We start from the raw sequence: 23,814 nt of genomic DNA on the forward strand, positions 1-23,814 counted from the left end.
TTTCAAGTGATTTACTCGATCTCAATAAAAACAGCCTCTGTTGTGGATGAGAGAGACATTCCATGTAGCTATCCATTTATTAAGGATTCCCTATAGAAAGTGAACTATATCAACCATTATATGAACCTTAATCACGATTATGTTTTATTGCTACTTGGGTTATTATGTGTTTAAACTACCAGATAACAGAATCTATATTCTCAATAGCAGAAGAGTGCTAACATTAATTTTACTAAATATTTCAGCCCTGTTCCAACAATCTCTTGGAGGAAAGTTAATGGTCATAATCCAAGTAAAGCCCGCCTGAGAAAGTCCCAAGCTGTGCTTGAAATACCTAATGTGCAGCTAGAGGACTCAGGAATGTATGAATGTAAGGCTGAGAACTCTCGTGGAAGAAATGTCTTCAGAGGACAGCTACAAGTATACAGTAAGTGTAACTGCACACAGTATTTTTCTGAAGTGCTATGTCCATGCTTAAGGCTTTGGCTACACATGAAGCATTCCAAGGTTCAGTAGAAACAAGACACCTTGTTATATAGAGTATACACCTTATACCAAAAATAGTTTTGAATTTTGATATATATATATTTATTCCTTAATATTGCATTAAAGTCTGAAACATAAATAATGTTGACTCCTTCAATGAATTAATTTAAATACAATTTCACATTGGAATTTTTTTAATTAAAAAGTATAGATGTAATTTTAAAAGTCTGCTTATTTTAGCTCGGATATAACAATGACATGCAACACATACATGAATTAATGTCAGAAAATAATGCTGGAGCTGTTTTAACATTATTATCACACTTTTATTAACATTTTTCCTGTGCCATGCTTGGGTCCTGAGCTTTGTCAAGTTCATTGTACGGGAATGAGAGATGAAGAACGATTTGTTTTACCCAGACAATTCTCAGTCTAAGCATGCACAATTTCCAAAAGTTCTGACTTTCACAAAGTGTTCAACATTTTCTAAGACTCAAAATTTTTTTTCGGGGGGCGACAAAAGTAAGATTGAGTCATGCACCAGATTGAAAATAAAAAAGTAACCCTGAAAATAAAAATGTTTAACAAACTACATGAATTCTATATTACACTCTTGCTGCATTGTAGAATCTAGAAACAAAAGTCTATGTAATCCATACCATGAATATTTACATGTCAAATTTTGACATATATCACATGTAAGCTTGACTCCCACTACTTTTAATCAATTTAAGCCAGACTTCCTTCTATCATTTCATGAACCCTACAACCTTAAATACTTAGCAAGACAGGTTACTGTGAGAGGCTATATAACAGATCTTTCAAATGGAAATGTTTTCTGTCTTCAAATATCCCAGCCAGTGGAATTCCAAATGCTGCAGTTTAGATAGATCCTCAGGTTAATGGATATGTCTAAGAAGTTTCTCCTCTTAATCAATTTGCTTTTCCTGATTTCAGCCCATAGTTCAGTAAGTCTTCTCCCCATTACTAATTGTACAGAGTTCTCTGTCTTTGTTACACACTTTCATCAAATAACCATAGATTGGCATGGTATATTTAGTTTATTTTCCACAAATATCAATATTTTCAGGTCCATAATCAATTTCTCTGTCTTCTCTGGCTTTCCAGTGTCTTTAACTTAACTCAGTTGGTTATAGTGAATATCAGCATATCCCTGGATCATGCTTCTTTCCTTGATTTTCATTCTCATCCACCTAGAGCCCGGGGCAGATTTTTATCTTCAATCTCTTTTTGGTATATGCCGGAAAAATTATGTGATTGTTAAAATGACAGTCTGTGCATTTAATTCCAGATTTGCCACCCTGCACTTGCAGCAAAGGTTTTATAAAACTTTTGCTGAAAACAGCAGTCAAAGCCCAGCACCTATTCTATGCCTCCTACTATCACAATACCCCACTGACATTTCTCAAATTCTTACTATAAATTGAAAGTATAGCAGCTCCTGCAAGGCACCTGAGGTCCAGGGGGAGTTAGCAGCTGGTCTTTTTCTACAAAGTTTCTTAAAATGTCAGAAATTCCAAAAATTTAATTTGAGTTATAAGATGTATCCCAGCACATACCCTTCCTACCTGTTTTCCAGAGCTGTCAAACTACTAGATGCCAAAGCAGTGTAAAAAGGTGTTATAATTATCTCTGCTTCCCTCTTTCAGACTTAAAAGAATATAAAAGGTGCTCTTCAAGAGAGAAGCTAAGATGCTATAAAATGAAATTATTTCTTCAAGAGCACCATGCAGACCCATGGCATAAAATGACAGCAAACATGATATAGTGTTCTACACAGCTCTTCATCTCTCATTAGCCTTTTGCTTTGAGCAGAAATAAAGGTGGTTCTCAAATCCTCAGAAAATATTTACAGTGTTAGTTTTGTCCTACTCTGTTAGAGAGAAATATTATTTTTTCATTCTTGTCTAAATTATATTTCTAGAGTCTTTGCCATTATGGGATGGAGCACAAATTTAGCTCATTGGTGTTTTTGCAATAATATTAGGACAGCTTTTTTAACACTATTGGAAGAGAGTTCACTTCATATTGTCTCATTCCTCTATGAACAGATATGTGACTAGTACATTAAGTTTCACCTACCTGCATCATCAGGCAGCAAGGTCAGGGCAGGTTACAGAGGGTTTTGGGATGGACAATACCAGCAGTGGCCTCCAACACAGCAGGACAAGAAGCACAGAACTTACTAGCCCCCCACATGTGCCTTTCTTTGGCCTCAAGAGAAAATACTCCCCATGGAGCTATTCTCAGCCTTCAATGCTCATAAAGAGAGCATTAGGGTCTCACTGGCATACAAATCTTGGCAACTCTTTCCAGAGGTGTAAGAGGGTTTGTGTGAGAAGGTTTCTGCACAAAATTTAGCCAAACGTTACTTCACAAAACTCTCAGCTTCCTTTGCTGGCAGCTGACATTGCAGGATTTGGGGGCATTGTCTGAAACAGCCTTTTCTGCTGTACCTTTTGTTCATAACAACACAACATGAATTATTTACCTGTAAGCTCACTGTCTTTTCACTGACATCTTATTCCTCCAGGTAACAATGATTACTTTGGCTCAGAAATCCAAACGTAGGTCGTCATTCCTTACTAGGGGTTTCTTGCAAAATTTCCGAGCAGTCTGTAGGACCAGCTGTGTCCTATTGCGGTCTCACAATTTGCATATCTCTGTAGGAACTCACTCATTGTCTGTTTGAATCTTCTTCATCCTGTCAGTTGCATCTGATCTGGGTCACCACAGAGCATTTTGGAGAAATCCCAGGACACCCAGTTGCCTGTCTAGACACATTTAATCACAAACTAGTGATTTTTCACTTTTTACCTGCTGCTGCAATCCAGATACACCATGACTGCCTGATGCAGCTGACAATTCAGATGTTGCTCAGAAAGCACTGTTTCAGATGCTGACAACTTCAGATTATTTTAGTCTCAACACTTAGTGGAAATTCAGCTGTAGGCATTAAAAACAAATTTTTAAAATGCCAGGCATCATGCTATGCATTGCAACCTATTTGAGAGGTGTGATTTTCCCCCAGGTGATCTGCTCATCCAGTAATTTTCTGTGAAATTTTATTCAAGTTCAAATTGATTACTAGAAGAGAGCACAAAAATTAAAATGTGAGTGGATAAATTTGCCATTACCCATTTTGTCTCGCTTCAAATTCTGGCTAGCATCATTTTTCCAATGGTATGTGCAATTCCTGCTCCTCTCTCACTCTTAACCTTTTGGGGTTTTTTCCTATGTCACCTATTCACTCCTGCCAGGACCAGCAGAGAGTGGTGATGTGATTATAAAAACACATTTTTGGCTGTTTTTCTTTTGGCTGTATCAGTTCCCTCATCCTGCACACAACAGTGCTTTCCTGGCAGCTGGAGGGAAGGCTTCCACACAAGAGTGGAACAAGCATCTGACAGCAGGAATATTCTGTAATGCAGTGTAACTGATCATACTGATTTTAAAATCTATTTTAATTATTCCTTATAAAAACTGCATGGGAAAAAACGTCCACTCCTGCCAATACAGGCTAAGTCCACACAGTAAAACAGGCAAGAGAAGTGATTTTGTAGTCAAAACTGCACATAAATTTTTAATTTTCTGTCTTGACTTCCTCATTTATCTTTCTCAATATGCTTCTCCTGCTTTACTGTTCCTGATTAATCTCATATACAGGAAAATATTTTTTTTTCACCCCAAACTCTGTAGTCATTCACATTTTAGGACATTATTTTAAGTCATTTGTCTATGTAAAATTTTGTCCTTATTTTCTCTCAGACAAAAAGCTGCTTAAATTTTTGAGAAATAATTTTAATTTTCTACAACTTAATTTAATTTTGCAGAGCGGATTTAAAAATTGGCCAATAAGCTTGTGGATTTATTGCCAATTTATATTTGCAAAACATTTTGACATCCTTGAACTAACAATTGCATAAATGCAGCATAAAATAAATCATGGATTGGATGACGATTTAAAAATCTCAGAAACACTGTATGGAACTCTGGCACAACAGTCATGAAGACTACCAAACACTAAAATAAATCCTTCTTTTCTCACAGTCACCACAAAATTCTTCACTGGACAGACTGAAAAACAGGTAGATACCTGTTTTTAACCCATGAAGAATGGGACATTTATAAGAAAAAAAGGACTTGTTATTTTGAAATTTATCTAAATTTTCTAATTTAAATAAAGTGTGATTATGGAATGAAGTTCTTTTGTATACACATATATCAAGATTGTGTCAAAATACTTTTGTTAAAAAAAATACTCAGAAATGGTACACTGTGTCAGAGGTTATACATTCAGTTAAATGCTTCAAATTTAAAAGTACTGAGAGGACTTTAGAACAAGGGTTATGATTTTATGGAGAGTGACCCTTGCTAACAAGAGGAGAGGGAATTCTCTGTGATAAAGGAGTACATAAATAGAGAAATAGAAGCCAAAAATTGATGAACAGTATTTTTCTCAATCATGCTTTTAGCTCTATTCCATCTACATCTACATATCACTTTGCTACTTTATTCTCTAATGGGTGGGAATCTTGCCTTCACCTATGGCAAATTCAACAGCTTAAAAAATGTGACTCCAAAGGCCATTTAGGCTATGAGGAGAAAATTTAGAGTAGAAATGCCTCAGCTAATGGAAAAAGGTTGTTCTGACCAATCAGTCATACCACTGTGATTTGTAAGTTTATATTTTCAGAAGAAAACCTGTGCCATAAGGTTATCAAGACAGCTGCAAACAAAGGGTAGGGAACAGCAGCTCTGAAGAGAAGAAGTCTGCAGCCAGGCTTGGGGCAGCTTTGTTTCAGTGTAAAAATGTGTATACTCTTTTCTGGACACTCTTGTTCATGATGAGCTCAAACTCAACATAGAAATTTGAGACTATATATCTTTTGGGTCAAACAGTAAAATTTACAGAAAAGCAAAATAATGAAAATAAGTAAATATAAACAGGAACAGTTTAGTTCCTCTTTGAAACAGCATGATTTTATTGTACCACTGGCTGTCTTTTATGACCTTTTTTGCTACACATTTAACTGTCCCATCTTCCGGAATCATATTAATGTAGTTATTTTCAAAGGAAAAAAATTGTTCTCAGCATGCTTCCTTTGTGTATATTGAAGCACTCAAAATGAGAACAGCAGCTATACAATGCCATTATATTATAGTTTTAGGAGAGCAGAGAACAAACAAACAGGAACTCCCAAAACCTGTTTATTTCTGCAGATTGTTGTGGTACCCTTTGTTATAACTTCTGAAAGAAGAAATTCAGCACAGCAGAACACATGTAGGGAATTTCATGCATTGCCTGAACTGTAATAAGAAGAATAAAGAAGCATAGGTTTTTTTGTCTTGGGTTTGGGAGTGGGGCTGGGTCAATCTCTGTTTTCCTCTACTTAGAAGGAAATGAGTGATTCTTCTTCTAATATGTTTCCAGCTTCTCACAAATGTCTGGTCTGGGACTCTGAAGCCAACTATTCCCTGCTTAGGAATGATAGACACCTTGTTCACTTTCTTTATCATCCATGCACAAGACATAAGCTAGAAGCAGTTAGTCACCTGCCATGCCTTTTCATATCTTCTCATGTTTTTGATGGATGACCTGTCAAATGCCAGCTAGATTCAAAGATTTATTTTTAAACTCAATTCCCCATGTTTAAGTACATTATCAATTATCTGTCATTTGAAGTGGAGACTTTGTTATGACAGATGTGGACTTCTATTCATACCATGCAGAATTTTACATCCTTTAGCAATGCCTTTTAGCTATTTATTCTCTATGATTTGAAAAGCCAACAACAATAACAAAAAAAAAAAAAATCCCAAACCAGCATTTGATATCCTCAAGTTAATTATTGTTATCTATCACCCTCTGTGTTATAAAAAGTGATATGGCTACAGTATGGAAAACCCAACCTCTGGCTTTTAGGTACACCTTTTTATTTCTGCATATCAATGCTCAGTTTCTCACTGAGTCATATAATGTTTTCCAAATTATAAGATCCTATAAATTGCTATCTGATTGACTGCCACATTAAAGTTCTGCTTCTCTGAAAAAAAAATATGCCTTATTTTGATGGATTATTTCCTGAAAGTTAAGTACTAGTGATCACATATATAGCTATCAACTGTCTGCCTTTAAAAAAAATGATTTAAGATTTTTAAGATTGATTTAGTGTGTAATTTATGTTCCTGGTGAATGCTGGAAATCTCATGGGTTCTGTGCTTAAAAATGTTAAAAACATTTTCTCCCTTAAAATAGAAATTAAACTTAGGACACTAGGTTTAGTTCATATTTTAAGGGGGAAATACAAAAATATGTGCAAATATCTTTCCTCGTAAACTGGGAAAACTGCATGAAACACAGCCTATGGCAATTAACCCCCTCACACAATTCAAATATCTTATGTCTTGTAAATTATTGAAATGTTCTATTGTGACTTCCAAACATTTGTCTTAAATTCAGGAATAATGAACCCAATAATATAATACTGCAATTTAATCCATTGGACTTTATTAAATCAGGCAAGTTTCTATTCTAGGTCACGTTACTGCTCACTACCTGGCACCATTACGGCACTTCCTTGAAAGTTTGGAGTTTGTTAATTTTATTGCTGTCTCTTTTGATTTGGGCCTTTTTTTTTTTCCTTAATTTTCTTTGTTCTGACAGTAAGGAAAGTCTTGTAAGGTCCATTAGTTTAAGCTTTCTAAATGATTAGTTCTTTGCACATCAGCTAGAGACTTACCACTGTATAATCTTTGGCTCTAACATAGCAATTTTTTCTTGCAGCCTACCCACACTGGGTGGAGAAACTGAATGATACACAATTAGACAGTGGAGATCAGCTCCGATGGGAGTGCAAAGCCACTGGAAAGCCACGGCCCACATATCGCTGGCTGAAAAATGGAGTTCCTCTCTGGCCACAGGTACACTAGACAAAGAGTCACTTGTGTGTTGGATGCTTCTCCTTTCTTTCAGATAAAGCCAGTTAAAGAAAGTACTGAAAAGTTCTTCAGAAATTACTGTTTGGTTAATGCAAAAAGTATGATGACCGTCACATTTGCAATTCAATTTGTTCTCTGCAAGTAACAGAACTCATCATGAAGAACATTAAAATGGTTCGTGTAAGACTCCTAGAATGCAAAGTGTGTTACTACAATGACCTCCTATATTTTAGAATTATACATCACCAAAATTTTGTTTTTCTTTTAAAAGACCACTGCTGGAATGGTCGGTGTTTTATTTCACTTTTTTCTGTTTCTCTCACTGAATCATCATAGCATCATCACACATCATGTGTGATTTTTGCCTAATCCTTTCCATTTTATTGTCTCAAATTATTTGAAGAAAAGTTTTGTATATTTATTTAATCTATTTTTCCAGATTAAAATAATGCTGTTTGATTCTGGAAAAAAGAAATGTCTATATTTGCAAATGAACTCACAGAATGGATTTATGAATATAAAAGATGTAATGTCTTCCTTTTCAGCAAATGTCCCTTCTATCTATCTGTGAACATCAACCAATTATGCAAACAGTCAGAAAGAAAACATAAAAACACTTTACTTTCAAAGCTGTGAGGCATTGAAAATAAGGTTGCTCTATTCATTTCTGCCTTTTTAGATGGAGCTATTAGTGCTGAAATTGAAGCAATTTAAATATCTCTACTTTTTGGTTCTCTGATTTTCCAAACCATTAGTTTCTCCAGGCTCTGAAATTTCAAATTAAATTTTACTTTGAGTTGGGTGAGGGCTTACAACAAAGTGAATTTTTTATCACTGTTTCCTCTGGATTTGCAAACAATTCATGCCTTATCAATTTTAACTTACAACAACTATTATAATGAAACTTAGAGTTGTTTTATAGGAGTTCAAATTGTTCATATTATAGCTTCATGAAATACTCACATCCATAAACAGCTATTGATGCCCCTTCTCTTCCAGTTGTGGTAATTAGTTTCTATTAGTGGGCCTTTCAAATAAGGAATTTGTACTAATGATGAAAGTAATTGGACCCTTTCATTCTTACTTATGCAAGCAATTTTTCATATCTGCTTTTACAAAAATAGCACCATGACTAAGACCAAACATTTGCTACATATTTGAAGATCATCAGATATATTACATCCACTAATGATTTCTTGCCTCCTTAAAGTTCCCAGGATGAGCTGCTTTTAAAGATCATGTACGGGTAAAGGCAAACAAACAAGCAAATGAAAAAAAAGGAAGCTTTCAATATAATGAATTTACTCTGAAAATATTTATTGTCAAATATTTTTTGATTTTTTACTGTAATTTCTTGTATAACAAAGAAAAGGTAAGCCCAAGCAAACTTGTTGCTCAGTTTTATTTTAGGTAATTTTTTTGTCTCTTCACCTTTAGCTAATAGCACAGCAATTTTTAAGTGCATTTTGCTTTTACAGAATATTTTAAATATTTTTCTAATTCTATTACAGAGCAGGATTGAGATGATTAATGGTGTTCTGATGATCCAAAGTGTGAATGTCTCAGATGCTGGAATGTACCAGTGCTTAGCAGAAAATAAGTATGGTACTATTTATGCCAGTGCCGAGCTGAAGATTTTAGGTAAGTATTGGGAAAGAGCAAGATTCCTTTTTCCGCTTTTGAGAATTAATTTTTTTCTTAGACTTTTGAGACAAGGAACAGCTTCTTCCAATCCAAACAGCAGAGCAGATAAAAGAGGTTTCTTTGTATTCTTTGTATTCTTACTTATGTGTGGCTGAGTCCTTTGTTGCCCCAGAGGGCATAGGGCCTTCCGTTAACCAAAAATTGTCATTCATACATAACTGACTCAGAAACATTTTCTGAGTATTTCTCATCTGAGTCTATTTCAGTTCAAATAAATGGAAGAAAAATTTTACTCCCTCAAACAGATGTGCAGGAGAAGAAATTTAGAGGAAGTAAAAGTATTTTAATCTCTGCTAAAATTAACATGCTATTTCCACTTTGGCCATTCTTCAAAGGTAATTATGCATGACCTTAGTTTAAAAAAAATCTTATGAAATCGCCAAAACTGATTGAATAATATAAATTACATACTTGAGTGAATATCCTCCACCGCAAAGCAAATACACTGCATGGTGTTACCCAGAAACACAATAAAAATGCCATTATCCAAAAGCTGAAACAGGTAGCTGATGAAGAAAAACTTAAAGAACTTTACAACACTAATTTTTCTTAAAGAAAGGTGAAGTAACATGCAATGGAACAATAGTGATAAGTGCCTTTCCAGAGGATTAATGAGACAGGCTTGTAAGCCTCGTATGATCATTATTAGGGTATGATGTAGCAGGAAGAAAGGTGTCCACCAAAGTCTTTTGATGGCCTTATCAGAGATTAGACGTGCACATGTGAATCATTCCTATAAACTCCCAGCCAAATGAGTAACAAAGCTATAATTGCAGAAATACACTGTATTTCAGCTAACATTGGGCTCTTTTGGCAAATAAACTTTCTAGTACATTTCAGCATTTTCCTAGCTGGCCAACATTAGAATTTCACTGATAAGTCTTGAAATCATTTCTTTACAGTTATAAAGTTAAAAGCCAGGGCCAGTGATTGTTCTCTTTTCATCACTTTTTTTTTTTTTTTTTTGGTCATTCATGATTCAGTCCCCAAACCTATTGGTTACAGCATTCTTTTGCTCTGTTTTTGTATCTGTTATAAAATAGGTATACCTAGTATGTTGGGTACTTACACACTTTCTTTGATGTTCTTTAATATCAGAAATAGACCTTGTATATTACTGCAGTAAAATTAGCTTTTCATTTTCTTACTTGTAAGATTGTACCCCTGTTAAATTTTAACCATAATATTGTATTAAAGAAGCAATTGTGTTTAATTTGCTGCCTTACCAAAGGGAAAAGAACAGAATAAATGTCCATATAAAAATCTCTGGTATGAAGATTAACCAAAATAATGGTAGGAAACTCCTACATATTTGAGGCAATGAAGTGTAATGTCCCAGTAGGTGTATCTGAGATAGGAGCCTTTGAGTTTGCAAAAGTGTTCAAGAAAAACTAATGTCCTTTCTTGGTGCAAAATTACAGTAATTCGTGCCATTTTGTAATGTATTTATTAGTTTAGCTTTTGTTTGTAAACAATGGAACTTCTTAAATGTGAAATACTAAGAACAAGACATAATATCTTCTATTAAGAAGTCATATTGACATTCTCAGTATTCAGACAAATATAAGAAGTGAAAGCAATAAAATTTCTCTAATAGTAATATTTTGTGTAAGCATTAATTCTAGAGAGTGCATTTTGAATTGTTGTGGAATTAAAACTTCATTTTTTACTATTTACCTCTAACAAGTTTTTGATTTAAAAAAAAAAGGATGGGAAAAGTGTAACTAAAATATTTACATTATTCAATTTCACAAGTTGTTTTGTTTCACAGGCAGTTTAACTCTAACCTGATGATGTGAAAGATTTCTCATTAATCTGTGGCTGGATTACGTTATAAACCTACCACATAATCCTGGCTGCTGGTTTCAAAGGTTTTGTAAAATTCCAACTTTTCAAGGAGGGAAATTGACGTTCTATTCCCAAAACCAAATCTGTTTTTCTAATCTTCTATTAGAACATAATGAAACAGAAGGCTCTGATTGTTCTCTGTAGAGTTAATGTACTTTTTTTTAACAGCTTCAGCTCCCACTTTCCCATTCAATCAAATGAAGAAAACAATAATTGTCACCAAGGGCCAAGAAGTTGTCATAGAGTGCAAGCCACAAGCCTCTCCAAAGCCAACTATCACTTGGAAGAAAGGCGACAAAGTGTTAAGGGAGAATAAGAGGTCAGAAGTCTGTTCGGTAAACTAAATATTGTGTTTGCACGTTGGATTCTGTGATATGATATGAAAATGCAGCATGTAACAAGAGCATGCTGAACTTTAGCCTGGGTATGGCATAATTGTTTTGTCAAACTCATTTCTTTGACAGTAGTGATTTTATAGTTTCAACAATGTTGAAATGAAAAATCTTAAAATTGTTCAGAGATGCAGAGAGATGAAAAGTTGTTGTTTATTTGTGGGGTTTTGTGTCTATTTTCTGTTATTAATTTCAGAAGTCTTTCAATTATTCTGTAGAGGTACAACAAATTTAGCGTGTGAGAGTATAAAAGGATAGAGATTGAAGTATTCAGGAAGACATAAAATACAAAATGTGCTTATTCATTTGAAGTTATTTTAATAAGGCAGATTTACAGCTTGACCACAATGGAAGTCTATGTAAGAATAGCTTTAAAATTATTCAGAGAAGGAAAATATAATTCCATTATAGGATTTAATTATACTGGTAATTTCTCTACTCAGCAGCACATCTGTTTAACAGATTATGCTTGATTAAATAAGTTCTGCCCAGCTTTGTATGGTAAAAGTAGTTTAAGCACTGCAGGTTAAATGCCACAAGTAATTGCACTTTACGAGATTGCTTATCTGTACATTAGAATAGTTTTGCCACTCTGCACGTGGCCAAAGTACAAAGAGCAATCTTTTCCTCTTTCTGGTAGTGTGGTATGTGAATGAACCATTTAAAATTACATGTGTAGTATTAATCAGAAAGATAAAAGCAAGCCCCCCTTCTGCTGAATTTTTGCAACACTGAGAGAAGCAGTAGAGTGCATCTGTCCTCAGCAGCAAAAGATATTCTGTTCAAGTGTAGCTGTATTTTCATCTCATGATATTTATTTTGTTCTGAGTAGGAATAGGTAACTTGTTGTACCATATTAATTTTTTTTTTTTCTGTTGAGCAAGGGAGAGCAAAACAGCTCTATATACAACATTTTCTTAACAGGAGTGAGTTGTATCATTTGTATTGACAATATGACAGATTCATGTTACAAAGAAGCTGAAAAATATCAAATATTGTGACACTGATGTCTCTATGCTCTACCTACACAGTTTATGCTTTTCACTACATGACCTTTTCCTCTCATCTCCACAACACTCACTATGGTTTCTCTGATCACCATGTGTAAATCACATTTTTTTAATCCAAGACACGTAAAGCACTTTGCTAATTACTTCATGTCTGTCCAAACATAGCCTAACTCTGAAGTTAAAATCTTATGACAATAGATCTGGAGTTTCATTTTTTTTGTTTTTTGTAGCTTTTGATACTTGGTCATTTTGACAGCGGCTGGAACAGGCAATTATGAAACACAGAAAATGAAAAGCTGGTTGAACTATATCAGATATTTGAAAGAAGAGGGTTGCATTCAACTTAATTTTCTAATCAGCTGTTCAAGGATTATCTTGTGTCATTCACAGTAGTTGCCCTGAATCTACTGTTTATAGAGGGGTGGGTGTGAGAGGAGTATCAGTTTCAAGGGAATTCAGTTCTGTCTGTATACAGCATACTTTGACAAAAATAATAGTCTCTGAAGAGGAAGTGAGGAAGCCTACCATGATTTGTGAAAGGAAGTGTCAATCAATGAAGATAGTTTGTGTGCTTCCATGCTTTGGGCACTCTGAGAAGGAAGAAACTCTCTTAAACATCTTGAAAAGGAATACACTGGAAATGGTAATGGAAAGGGTAAAAGTTAAAACTGCTTTAAAACTGGGCTTTCCTCATAGTCTGTTGATAGAAATTCCAGCAAAAAAAAAAAAAACCCAAAGAATTAGGAACTGTTTGCATTAGAGATTAAATAATAATAATTAGTTTTTAAAATAGTAAAAAAGTAGCAACATTCCAGTTAAGTATTAAGGAAGGGTAAGGATAGAACAGAATAATATATTTAGCAACATCAATAAAAACGAGACCTTCCCCTCTACAGCAAAAAAATTTAAAAAAAAAAATCACTTAACCAGTGGGTCTGCTTCATCTATTCCATGTCTTCCAAACTCTGTTGCCCCTTAGGTGTTTTTTATACAAAAAAAAAAAAAAATGGTTGACAGAAATACCCTTAGCAACGTTTCCATAGGTAACTGAAGAGAAGGTTGATTGTTCCTGTGGAACTCATAGCTGGGTACAGTTCTCACTGCAGTCAGACCTTGACTCAAGTTCCTGGAATTCAATGCAGTCTGAAAGCCTCGAATGTTTCAAATTCATTGGAAAGTCATGCACTCAGGAACATAAGTGCAGAAAGCCTTCATTAGCTTCATTTCTGAGTCTCTTTTCCCTTCAAACAAATTATTCTATTCAAGGCATTCATATTCATAGTAGAGCTATGATAGGCTTGATCCCCAGAAATCATTTTGAGCAGTCACGTAACTTGATTACTCTTGGAAAGCATCTGCATATTGTAACAGGATTTTTCAATTGAGTTCCAAATGAGTGGCAAGTCTATGAGAGAGATCCAAAAAAATTTGAATATTCAGTTATGTCAGTTATTATATATCAGTTATCTGGTGACAAAAAGCATGGCTCCAAGTTTTACAGTGTGAAAATATATTAAATCTGATGAAATTACTTTTATATTAACATAGTTATTTAATCAAGTTTCCAAAGTATTTAGAATTCATTCTATTAACCTGAGATAAAGATCAAGAACTCATCATTAGAACTGATCAAGAACTGAACATGATTGCACTGATGCAAAAGAAGTTAAATAAAATATGTGAGATTGGAGATCTTCTATGCAGAGACTAGAAATTCCAAAGACTAAGCCATAGTTTGTGAAGTTTACTGATACAAGACATTTAATGATCAGCATTTGAACAGAATCCAAGTGTCTTTCATATATCATTATCTTAGTGAGTCATCAATACGTTCAAAGATAATTTCATCAGCAATTTCACCTAGCAGTTAAAAGAAGGGAATTTTTATACTTCTGTTTTGGAACTAGAATACAGCTGAGCACAACACCAATGTCAGTGGTGTAGGTAGGCAACATATTTAAGCATATTTTCATTAGTAACCTCACAAAAATTAAAATTCATAACTATCTTTACTAACCACTTGTCTCTGTAATCTGTTGTCGGGTTGGTAGTTGGTTGTGACTCATCTATGGCAGGCTGTAATAAGGTATACTCCAGTTATTGGTTTGAGCAATACTTTCATGCATAAGAATTTGGAATCTTTTAGTGCATAAGTAGTTTTGGTTTTATAGGAAAGGGATCAAAGTCTGAAAAAAAGTTCTTGCTTTGATTTTTTGTAAACACTTTGGTTGGAACTTTGCTTTAGAACTTAAGAAGGAAGAATTAGGCTCTTGGGCAAGAGTTCAGTGTCTAAAACATATTTTTGTGAAGTTTCTGAAATATTTCAGTCAGATATTTCCTAAAGTGTAATCAAACCATCACTTACTACTTTAGCATCAGCTTATAAATAAGACCAAGACCCAGCCCATTCAGATCACAAAACCATGCAGAAGCCTGTTCATAATTCAACATTTTTAAACTTACATATCAAGCTAAAAGAAAGCAACAAAAGTGATATTTTGTAGACTGTACATGTTATAATGCACACTAGAGTGGACCGGAATTGGTGTCAACTGCATCAATATAAATCATGAGTTCTACTAACAAAGTCAATGATTAAATTCAGGATAAACATTTTTTAATTTATTTTTTCAGGTCCTGTGGTCAGGCATCAGGCATTTTATAACTGTTTACAACTGGATGAATTTGTGTGAAACATTTTTCCATGAGCTGTAACCCCTGTTTTTCCTCTTTCTTAAAAACACTTTTTCTTGTCTTCATTGCCTTGCAGTTGTGACTACAGCTGATTTTTAAACACATACACCTGAGACGTCAAAACGGTTGAGAGGTCTTATAAGTCCTTGTTCATCTGTTTTTATGTTTTCTCGTACAGCTAAGACATTCTCCTCATTAAACTTAAATTTTTCCTCTAGCTCATTATTTCTATTACATATACATTAATTATAGTTTAAATAATTTGAAAGCACTCTAGCAGTGGAAGTGTCCTCTCCGGTCCGTATTTTTTCTCTTTCATTATGACTACCGAGTAATAATAATTTTAAAAGCACAGTTTAACCAAAAAAATATGTCGCTGAGGAAGAAAGCACAGTTCAACCAACAAATGGGTAACAGAGAAAACAGGACTTTTTCAGTCCCAATTCTAAGGTGCTTTATTTTCCTTTTGTTCTTTTCCTTTTGAAGCTTCTCAAATTATATTTTTTTAATAATTTTTTGTTTTACACTGTAATTTGTGTGCAGATTAATATTTAATTTTAAAAATCAAAATATAGTGATGACCTACTATATATGTACTCACTGGTAATGCAGTTCTGTGTTTATGGATTTTTTAATTTCCATATGGCACAGTCTAAGCTTTCTCCTTCACCTCACAGAACAAGCTGTGCAGAAAAACATTAACAGTCTCTGAAGGTCAGATTCACTGTAGATCACCAAGAGCAGAACAGTGCCAGTCTCTCTGTGACCACTGTGTAATTGCTCATATTGATCTGCCTCTGTCCCAGACCAACTTTTGCTGAAGACCTAAACACACTCAGCATTTCTTTGGGGAAAATAAATGGTAGCAAAACTCCACCTGCCACTTCAAATCAGTCACTTTTCCTATGATGCAACTGGCTTTCTGTGTTCCACTTCTGTTTGAAGAAGTTCTGGATATAAAATAAAGAAACTTGGTATGTTAAGCTTCAGTAGGAATTTTAGATCTTTTGAAAGTAATGGGCTGGGTTTGGCCAGGACACAAATTTCAGCATCCCTATTCTTGAAATACACAATCACAGTGGTAATTTTATTGATTGCAAGTGGGTAAAACCTTTTTCCTTTTTTTTTCTGAACGATATAAAAGAATTACAGACCAGCAGTGAGTGGTGTGGAGCTCTGGATAGCACCTGGTCCACTCCCAGGATCAGAGCAGTGTCAGCTAGGACAGATTGCTTAAGGTCATGTCTAGTCAAGGAGGGAAACACTGCAGCCTATCTGGGAAATTTGTTCCTACTGGAGTTAAGCATCTCTACAGTAAAACAAAAACCAAAACCAAACAACAAAACAAAGCAAAACAAAAGAAAACAAAATGCAAAAAATAAAAATATGACTAACAAAACTTCCCCCTTTAATATTTAAATGGAATTGACGTTTACATGGAATTGCATGTGTTTCAGTTTGTGCTCATTGCTTCTCTCCTGTCACAGGCCATCACTGAGAAGCATCTAAGTATGCTTACTTCATCCCTTCAGAGTATATGCATCAGCTGGTCAGTGCCTTTAACAGCTGGGAGGCTCTGATCTGTAATAAATATGGCCATATAGTGAATTTGTACCAATGCTTCTCCCATGGCACATGAAATTCACCATTCAGATCTGTGCCAAACATGCCTGGCCACCAAAACTCATAAAATGGTGATGTCACTTCCCCATACAAAACCTGCCCAGTGTGTATTGCCGTGTTGCAAAATTACTTTCAGCTTGCCATATTCTTCATTTACTGTGTGCTTCCCCTGAGGTCATTGGGATGGATTTGCAGCCAGAGAGACGCCTGTAGATGCTGTACACTGAGCAACAAAGAAAGTGCTCTGGCAGTTATTCCCTTAGTACTACAAATAAAATCAGTGCATACTAAAAATAAAGAAATATGGATATTTGGGAAGTTGCTGGACATCAAAAATACGGAGAATTATTTATGAGGAAATTTTGTCTTCATAGATACATGGATACAAAATTGCAAGTCATACATTGATCTGTGAAGAACAGGATAACACTAAACAGCACTCATTAGGTGAGAATAATCATCTATAGATACTAAATTTAGAATAAACACACTGGAAGGGACAAAGTGTTCAAGCTGCATGTAACAGTACATGAGGGAATGAATTGAGGCTGCTAAAATTTTGCCTTGAACTAGGCTTGCTTTATTTTGCTTTCTTTCAGTTATGTCTCCCCAATATTTAACAGCTGTAAAAGAAGTCAGTGAAAAGAAAGAGAAGAAAGAGATCTTTTGCAGAGACATTAAATTCCAAATATGAATATTATATAAAGACACAGGGAAATCTGATGTTATTGCTTTTTACCTACCTTCAAATCAATACTGAAATCTTTGAACTACAGAAGTAGCTGTCCTGTATGCCTAGATATTTCATCTGTCCCACTTTACTATGTAATTAGTGGAAACACATAGAGTACTTAAATCTAAAAATATCATAATTCAAAACCTTAGAAATAGACATATTTTTATAGTCTTCTGGTCTCTCAAACTCCTTCATTTTCAGTTTTGACAGGTTCTTATTAGAGTTTTTCTTTGCACTCTACCGTATTTAAGGATCTGTCAATGCTTCCATTCTAAGTTCCTATTTTAATAGCTTTTAAGCTTAATTATGATGGGAAAAAAAGTCAAAGAAGGGTGTTTCAAAGCAGCAGCAAGAAAAAATATTGAGTTTGTAGGAAAGATTTGTATTCAGTTTTATAAAGTGGTTTCATTTGTACACGTGTTATGTTTTTGAATATGAACATGCAGCAAAGGTACACATTATACGTTTTCTTCATAATCATGGTAGGAGTTTTCCAAAATAATTTCAGTTCCATCTAACTGTTTAATTTGTATTATTTGTTTGAACTGAAAACTATGGACTGTGAAAGCAAAAGAAAGTATATATGCAAAATGGATGGAAAATTGTTCTGAATCATCTTTTTCTGTTCATCTGTTTGTCCCTGAACTGCACAAGGCTCAACTCGTTCTTGGCACAAGTTTCCTTGTATTTGTGCTATCAGCCACACAGACAGCAGAGTAGCTCAGCCTACTTCCATTGCAGTTTTGGTTTCCCCATAATAATGAAAAATCTTTAGTGTTATTCCAGTTACAGGGGCAATTTGTTAAGCAGGTTGAGGATTTTACTCTGTGTCGCCAGTTCAATATCCAAAAATAATTATTATTTGTAAGTTTTATTTAGCTTAACAAATAACATTTCCCACAGAATTCCAAATAATTTATCTGTTTGCTTCTAAGTAAATTATTATCTACAAGATCCTACATGACTTCTCTGAACTGTCTTTCACCCCAGGAATGGTATTCAGGACAATACGTTTTACCATTTGTCCTTAATACAGTACTTCATATACAGCTGTGTAGGCACTCACTGACTCTTTAGGGAAACAAGTCTTGATTCAAACAAGTATATGTTTAGGTAACAGTGCACTGAAGTCTACATTTGAGAAATGCATTCTTTTCTTCACACATTGGCTTGATGTTTGAAGAAGTATTCCACCACATCTTACCAGTTTTCTATTGAAGCAGGTTTTGTTTGTGTGAAAATAGATACACAGTTCTCTACAATAACTCCCGCTGCCATCCAGCTGCTTTGGCAAGTCTTACGTAATTACTCTTTAATATATATCAGGCACGTGTGGGTATTTTGGACCTCTTCACGTACCCACAGACTAGACACACTAGGCAATTGAGGAGGTGACTCCCACTCTGTAGGATCTTGCTTTTTAGTTTTTCCATGAAATTGCATTTCCCTTTTTTTTTGACTCGGTGACTGAACTGTAAATATCCCATATATTTTCCATAGTCCTAATTAAAGGGAAAAGCTGAAAAGTTTAGCCATTTTTAGTTGCTGACAGCACAAGCTATTTGATCTGCTGTCTATGCCTTGATTGTCTGCTAACAACTAATTATCATTTGAGCAAAAATATCATGAATTTTTATTTTAACCATTATTCATTTCTCTGTTGTTTTTTGTAAATGGCTACCTGTTTGTTCCACACAGGTAGAATATGACAAGTCATCAGTGGCCTAAAGGTTTTTCTTTGCTTAAGGCTCTTCAGACTCTGACTTTCAGCATCATTTGCCCTTAAAAGAAACTTCATCTAAAAATCTTGGGAACTTAAACACTTAAATTCATGCTACCAACTCATCCACAGATTCCCAAGGGGAAATTTAATGATTGAAAAATTGTGAAGAAAGAAAATATCCAGGATATTAACAAAGAGAAACTTCATGACAGAAACGCTAATCTTCCTGAAAGAGTCCTGCAAGTCACTTCTTTTCAATATTTGCATAAATCATGGTCTAATTTAGCTGTGGCATGCTCCTAGTGGGAATTAGAGAGCTGGTTATAAAGTAGAAAAGGGAAACGATGATAACCTTGACTAAATAGTAAAACAAATGCCAAGATCATCTCTTGACAAAAGGAGTCTGTTCCAAAGCAGTATTGTTTTACTAAATGAACATATTACATGAGTTTTTAGAACATAATTATTTGGCCACACACCTCACCTAAACAACTCTCAATCTTCACTCACGTTTTCTTACAGAGAACACGATTAAGGAAATCGTCCAGTACCAGAAATACGAAACGTTACCTGCTTTGTGGATTTGTGACACGTGTGGGTGTCATTTTAGGCAGGAGACTTGCTTTTCTGTATCTGTGGGTGCAGTTAGATGTGGTGTCAGTGACAAACTGCCAAAATTTCCATCCCTGATCTCAGGCCTCTTGTTTTACAGTGAAAAGATTCAGGAATCCAACTCAGGTGAAAAATAGCCCCTTGATTTCACCTAAGCTTTGTTGTCTGGATTTTTTTTCTACTAGATCATTGCCCTTGTCAGCAGGCCATACAGATGCAGCCATGCCTGTGCCAGAGCAGCCCAGGAAGCACTGGAGTGACGAGCCATGGACTGGGACAGGTGCTCACAGCAGAGTGCTCAGGACAGCACACACCCTGCCTCTCATTTTCCTGCCTATACATGCTCTGCACCAGCTAGGGCAGATGATTTACCCACACAAGGAAATGAAAAGCTGCCTTGTAATCCCAGCTGGGATTTCAGTAGGATGCAATCAAGTGAACTATTCAGCAGTTAGTCCCTGCTGGATTTTAACCTCTCTCTAGTAGCTGCCCCAAGTAGTCTCTAAACATCCTAGGAGTTTCAGCATCCAAAAAATTCAATCCTGCTACCCTGTGTGCATGCTGCCACCATGTTTTAAAGGCTGACATAATTGAATGGATGAAAGTAGTTCTGTGATTTCACTATATGGGGGAATATACCTATTTATTTTCTTTATGAAGAAATAATTGCTGTTCAAGTGGTACTGCACATGGGAGTCTTACCTCAGCCAGAATCTCTGGGCATTATCACTGAGTTAGTCATAAGATTAGTAATAATTTCTATGGCTCAGTGACATGTAATCATAGAGCAATAAAGTGTTTCAAGGCTCTAGGAACAAAGTCAAGTTTTAAATTAAAAAGAGGTAGAATGTGAAAGAAGTTCCCAAGGCATTGTGGGAAAGGTGCAACATGAAACCAGATATTTTGGATTGAAAAATTTTGTCAGACTCTAGAATATGAGCATGTACTTCAATTATACATTTTAATTTATAGCACATATTGCATTTTCAGTGTTGCTTAATATTTTTTACATCTACTAGTCAGCATCCATGATCAGTGTGGAGGCTACAAAGATCTCTACACATGGGCTATCAGAACTCATTTTGCACAGGAAAATCTCCTTTACAGGGAAGGATATTTCCATATCTGTCACAAATCTAAAATATTTTGGGCAGCTTTTCAACAGATTATCATCTCTTGCATCTAGATTTAGTGATCTTTGTAGCTATATTGTGAAATTTATTATTAAATTTCAAAATTTAAGAGGAATTTTGATGCATTTGACATCGTCTCTCACACTATGCTCTGACACTCTCCAGTCTGTCTGTCTCAGAAATCAATGGACTGTCAGTATTTACATGCTAATTGGTCCCAGAGAAGGAGAATAAGTCTATATATATTTTTAAATGTTATATGCATTTTGCAGAAAATTAAATTTCATGCAACAACTTTAACAAATGATTCATTATTTAGAAAAAAAAAGAAACAAACTATGATAGAAACTGGCTTTCTAATGACATTCATAAAAAAAAATCAAAATTACAGTAGTCTGGAAAACAATGCTACAATTAATCGACATAGTCATGATAGAAGCTAATTACTCTCAAGATCATGATCTTCAGGTGTCTGTCTGCCTAACTTTATGAACACACTTCAATCCATAAATGACCATAAATTTACTATCCAATCAGCAGTCTCAGTGTTGTATTTCTAAACTATATGTGGCAATGAAACTATATGTTATATAGCAAAAAGACACTCTAGGTCAGAATAAGGGATATCTGTCCTGTTTGCATTTGGCATACATTCAGTTACTGTAGAACCTCAGTCACTGCTGTTGTCAAGGCTCCGATTTGCTTCACTGTGAAAAATAGACACTATATTTCCTCATGAAAATTTCATGTCATTTTATCCATAAAGAAAGCCAAAATATTCCTCTTTTTAAGTAATATGAAAATTAGTATCATAAATCAGTATCATACTATTACTGATCGCAGGTTACATTCCTTGTCTTTTAAAAGTATAAGTCTCATGCTCTCATTTGGACAAGAGGTTCATTTAAAAGAATTTAAGTGTAATGTTTCTCCCTAGAAAATCATAGCAAGAAGGAAAGAATTTTGGAACATTTATGAAAAACAACATGAGTGATTATCACTGCTTTTAAATCGTAAATTCATTTACCACTGGGAAAGATACTATCTCTAATAAGATCTAGTTGTGTATAATATGAATTTTACAATGGCATATTACCAGTATCAGTGACAATCACATTACTCTGATACTACAGACTTCCATGTAAGTAGATTTTCTACATATATATCTGAGATTCCTATATTTCCCATTTTTCTTTTCAATGGCTATATGCAGCTACTCTCTGTACTACAAATAAATGAAAGTCAGAGAGAAAAGGAACATAATTGTAATGGACACAGGAAGCTTAAAAATATACCAAGGCTTCTTTATAGTAGACTAGCCTTGAAAAAGAAGAAACGTTCTAGCAAAGCAAGCCGTTCAGGCATTTGATATTTGTGAAGGATTTTAATGAGCATTCCTCAACCTTGTCCTTCCCTTCCACTTTCCTCTTGCTAAATCCTTTTTAAAAATTATTTCTCCAGTTTCTGATTTTCAAATTTAGGAATTAAGAGCTTCTAAGTTAATTAATATGCCTTTTAAATCCAATTACTAAAAAATATTTAGCAAAATTAGCACCAGTATTAATAACTGTAGCCCTTCACTGGACCAAATATTCTAGTAGGCTTTTTTTTTTCTCCTGCCACAGTGGCCTGTCATCTCAGTACAGTCACTAACATGATTTTGTATGTGTGCTCACTGGCTATTATCTCTCTTATCCTATGTTCACAGCAGACATAATAAGCCTAGAGATGGGAAATGTTTGATTTAAATTTAACCAAAGTATAATTAATCTAACTGTGCCAAAATAATTGAGATGTATATAAAGCATTTTACTATTTGGGGTTTCATACAAAAACTCAGGAGGATGTATGAGAAAAGTTTGTTATTTTCATATGTGTGTGTGACTTAAGGTCACATTGCACTAACTGCCATCATTACGTACCCTGAAAAGTGATGATATGGTATTATACCAATGGAAAAAGGAGAAATGGTATGATAGAAATATGGTTATGTTGGAATCAGAACAGGCACATTCTGACACTGCTAAGTGTTTGATGTAGCTTCCATAAACTTTCCAGTTTTACAAAGCTCTCAAACCATTGAGCAGAAAGATCTTTCATGACCTCTTTTCTTCTTTATTTTTGTAGTAGTGACCTCTTTCAATGCTCTCAGATGTATGCATTACGTATTCTTTGACAAGACAACAATCACTGTTCAAAGGAATCTTTCAGACTTTTGTCTGTGACTGTTTGTTAATCTCATCTTTTTACCCTGGTATTTTTGCAATTTCATACACTTTTCGCTTTCCCACTTTTTTTTTTTTTAATTCTCAAAAATTTTCTTAACTCTTCAATATGTACAGCAGCTATATAACCCAAATAACATCCACTGGTATAGTTAATTTTTCACTACTAACCCAAGTGACATGTACTAAGTGGTAATTCTTTTTTCTATGAAACCCTTCTTCCCATGGAACATTAACTATTCATGGTATTTAGTTTAGAACTGCAAAGGTTTTCTGTAGCTTGACTGCAAAGTTATCATCATCCAAAAATTAATCAGTATTTCTTTTTGTCCAGCAAAAGTCAACACAGCTCTCCTCACACTAAAAATTACAAATAATAGGTTCCAGATAAGAAGGAGCCCAAATAAGCCTACAAATAGTCTCAGCCTGTTTTTATAACTCTTTACCCCTCCCATCTCCAGAAATGAACATTGTCATGGCTTAACCCCAGCCAGCAGCCCCACACAGCCACTTGCTCACTCTCCCACCAGCAGGATCAGTGAAGAGAATCAGAAGAGTAAAAGGCAGATAACTAATGGATTGAGGTGAAGGCAGTTTAACAGGGAAAGCAAATCTAAAACATATCCCTTTACTCCCCATTATAAAGAAAATTATCTCTACTCCAG

At 34.8% G+C, this 23,814-nt stretch overlaps 1 protein-coding gene across 1 annotated transcript in view; it reads left to right on the forward strand.

Moving 5' to 3' along the window:
• The window catches only part of CNTN5 (contactin 5), a 267,712-nt gene that overhangs the window by 140,126 nt on the left and 103,772 nt on the right, over positions 1 to 23,814 (forward strand). Inside the window, exons 8-11 of the mRNA XM_062514906.1 lie at positions 246 to 427; positions 7,295 to 7,431; positions 8,961 to 9,090; positions 11,170 to 11,320. Coding sequence (XP_062370890.1) covers positions 246 to 427; positions 7,295 to 7,431; positions 8,961 to 9,090; positions 11,170 to 11,320 — 600 coding nt within the window. The remainder of the gene's footprint in view (positions 1 to 245; positions 428 to 7,294; positions 7,432 to 8,960; positions 9,091 to 11,169; positions 11,321 to 23,814) is intronic.

This window comes from Cinclus cinclus, chromosome 2, assembly GCF_963662255.1.
Source record: "Cinclus cinclus chromosome 2, bCinCin1.1, whole genome shotgun sequence".
Classification (NCBI taxonomy): Eukaryota; Metazoa; Chordata; class Aves; order Passeriformes; family Cinclidae; genus Cinclus; species Cinclus cinclus.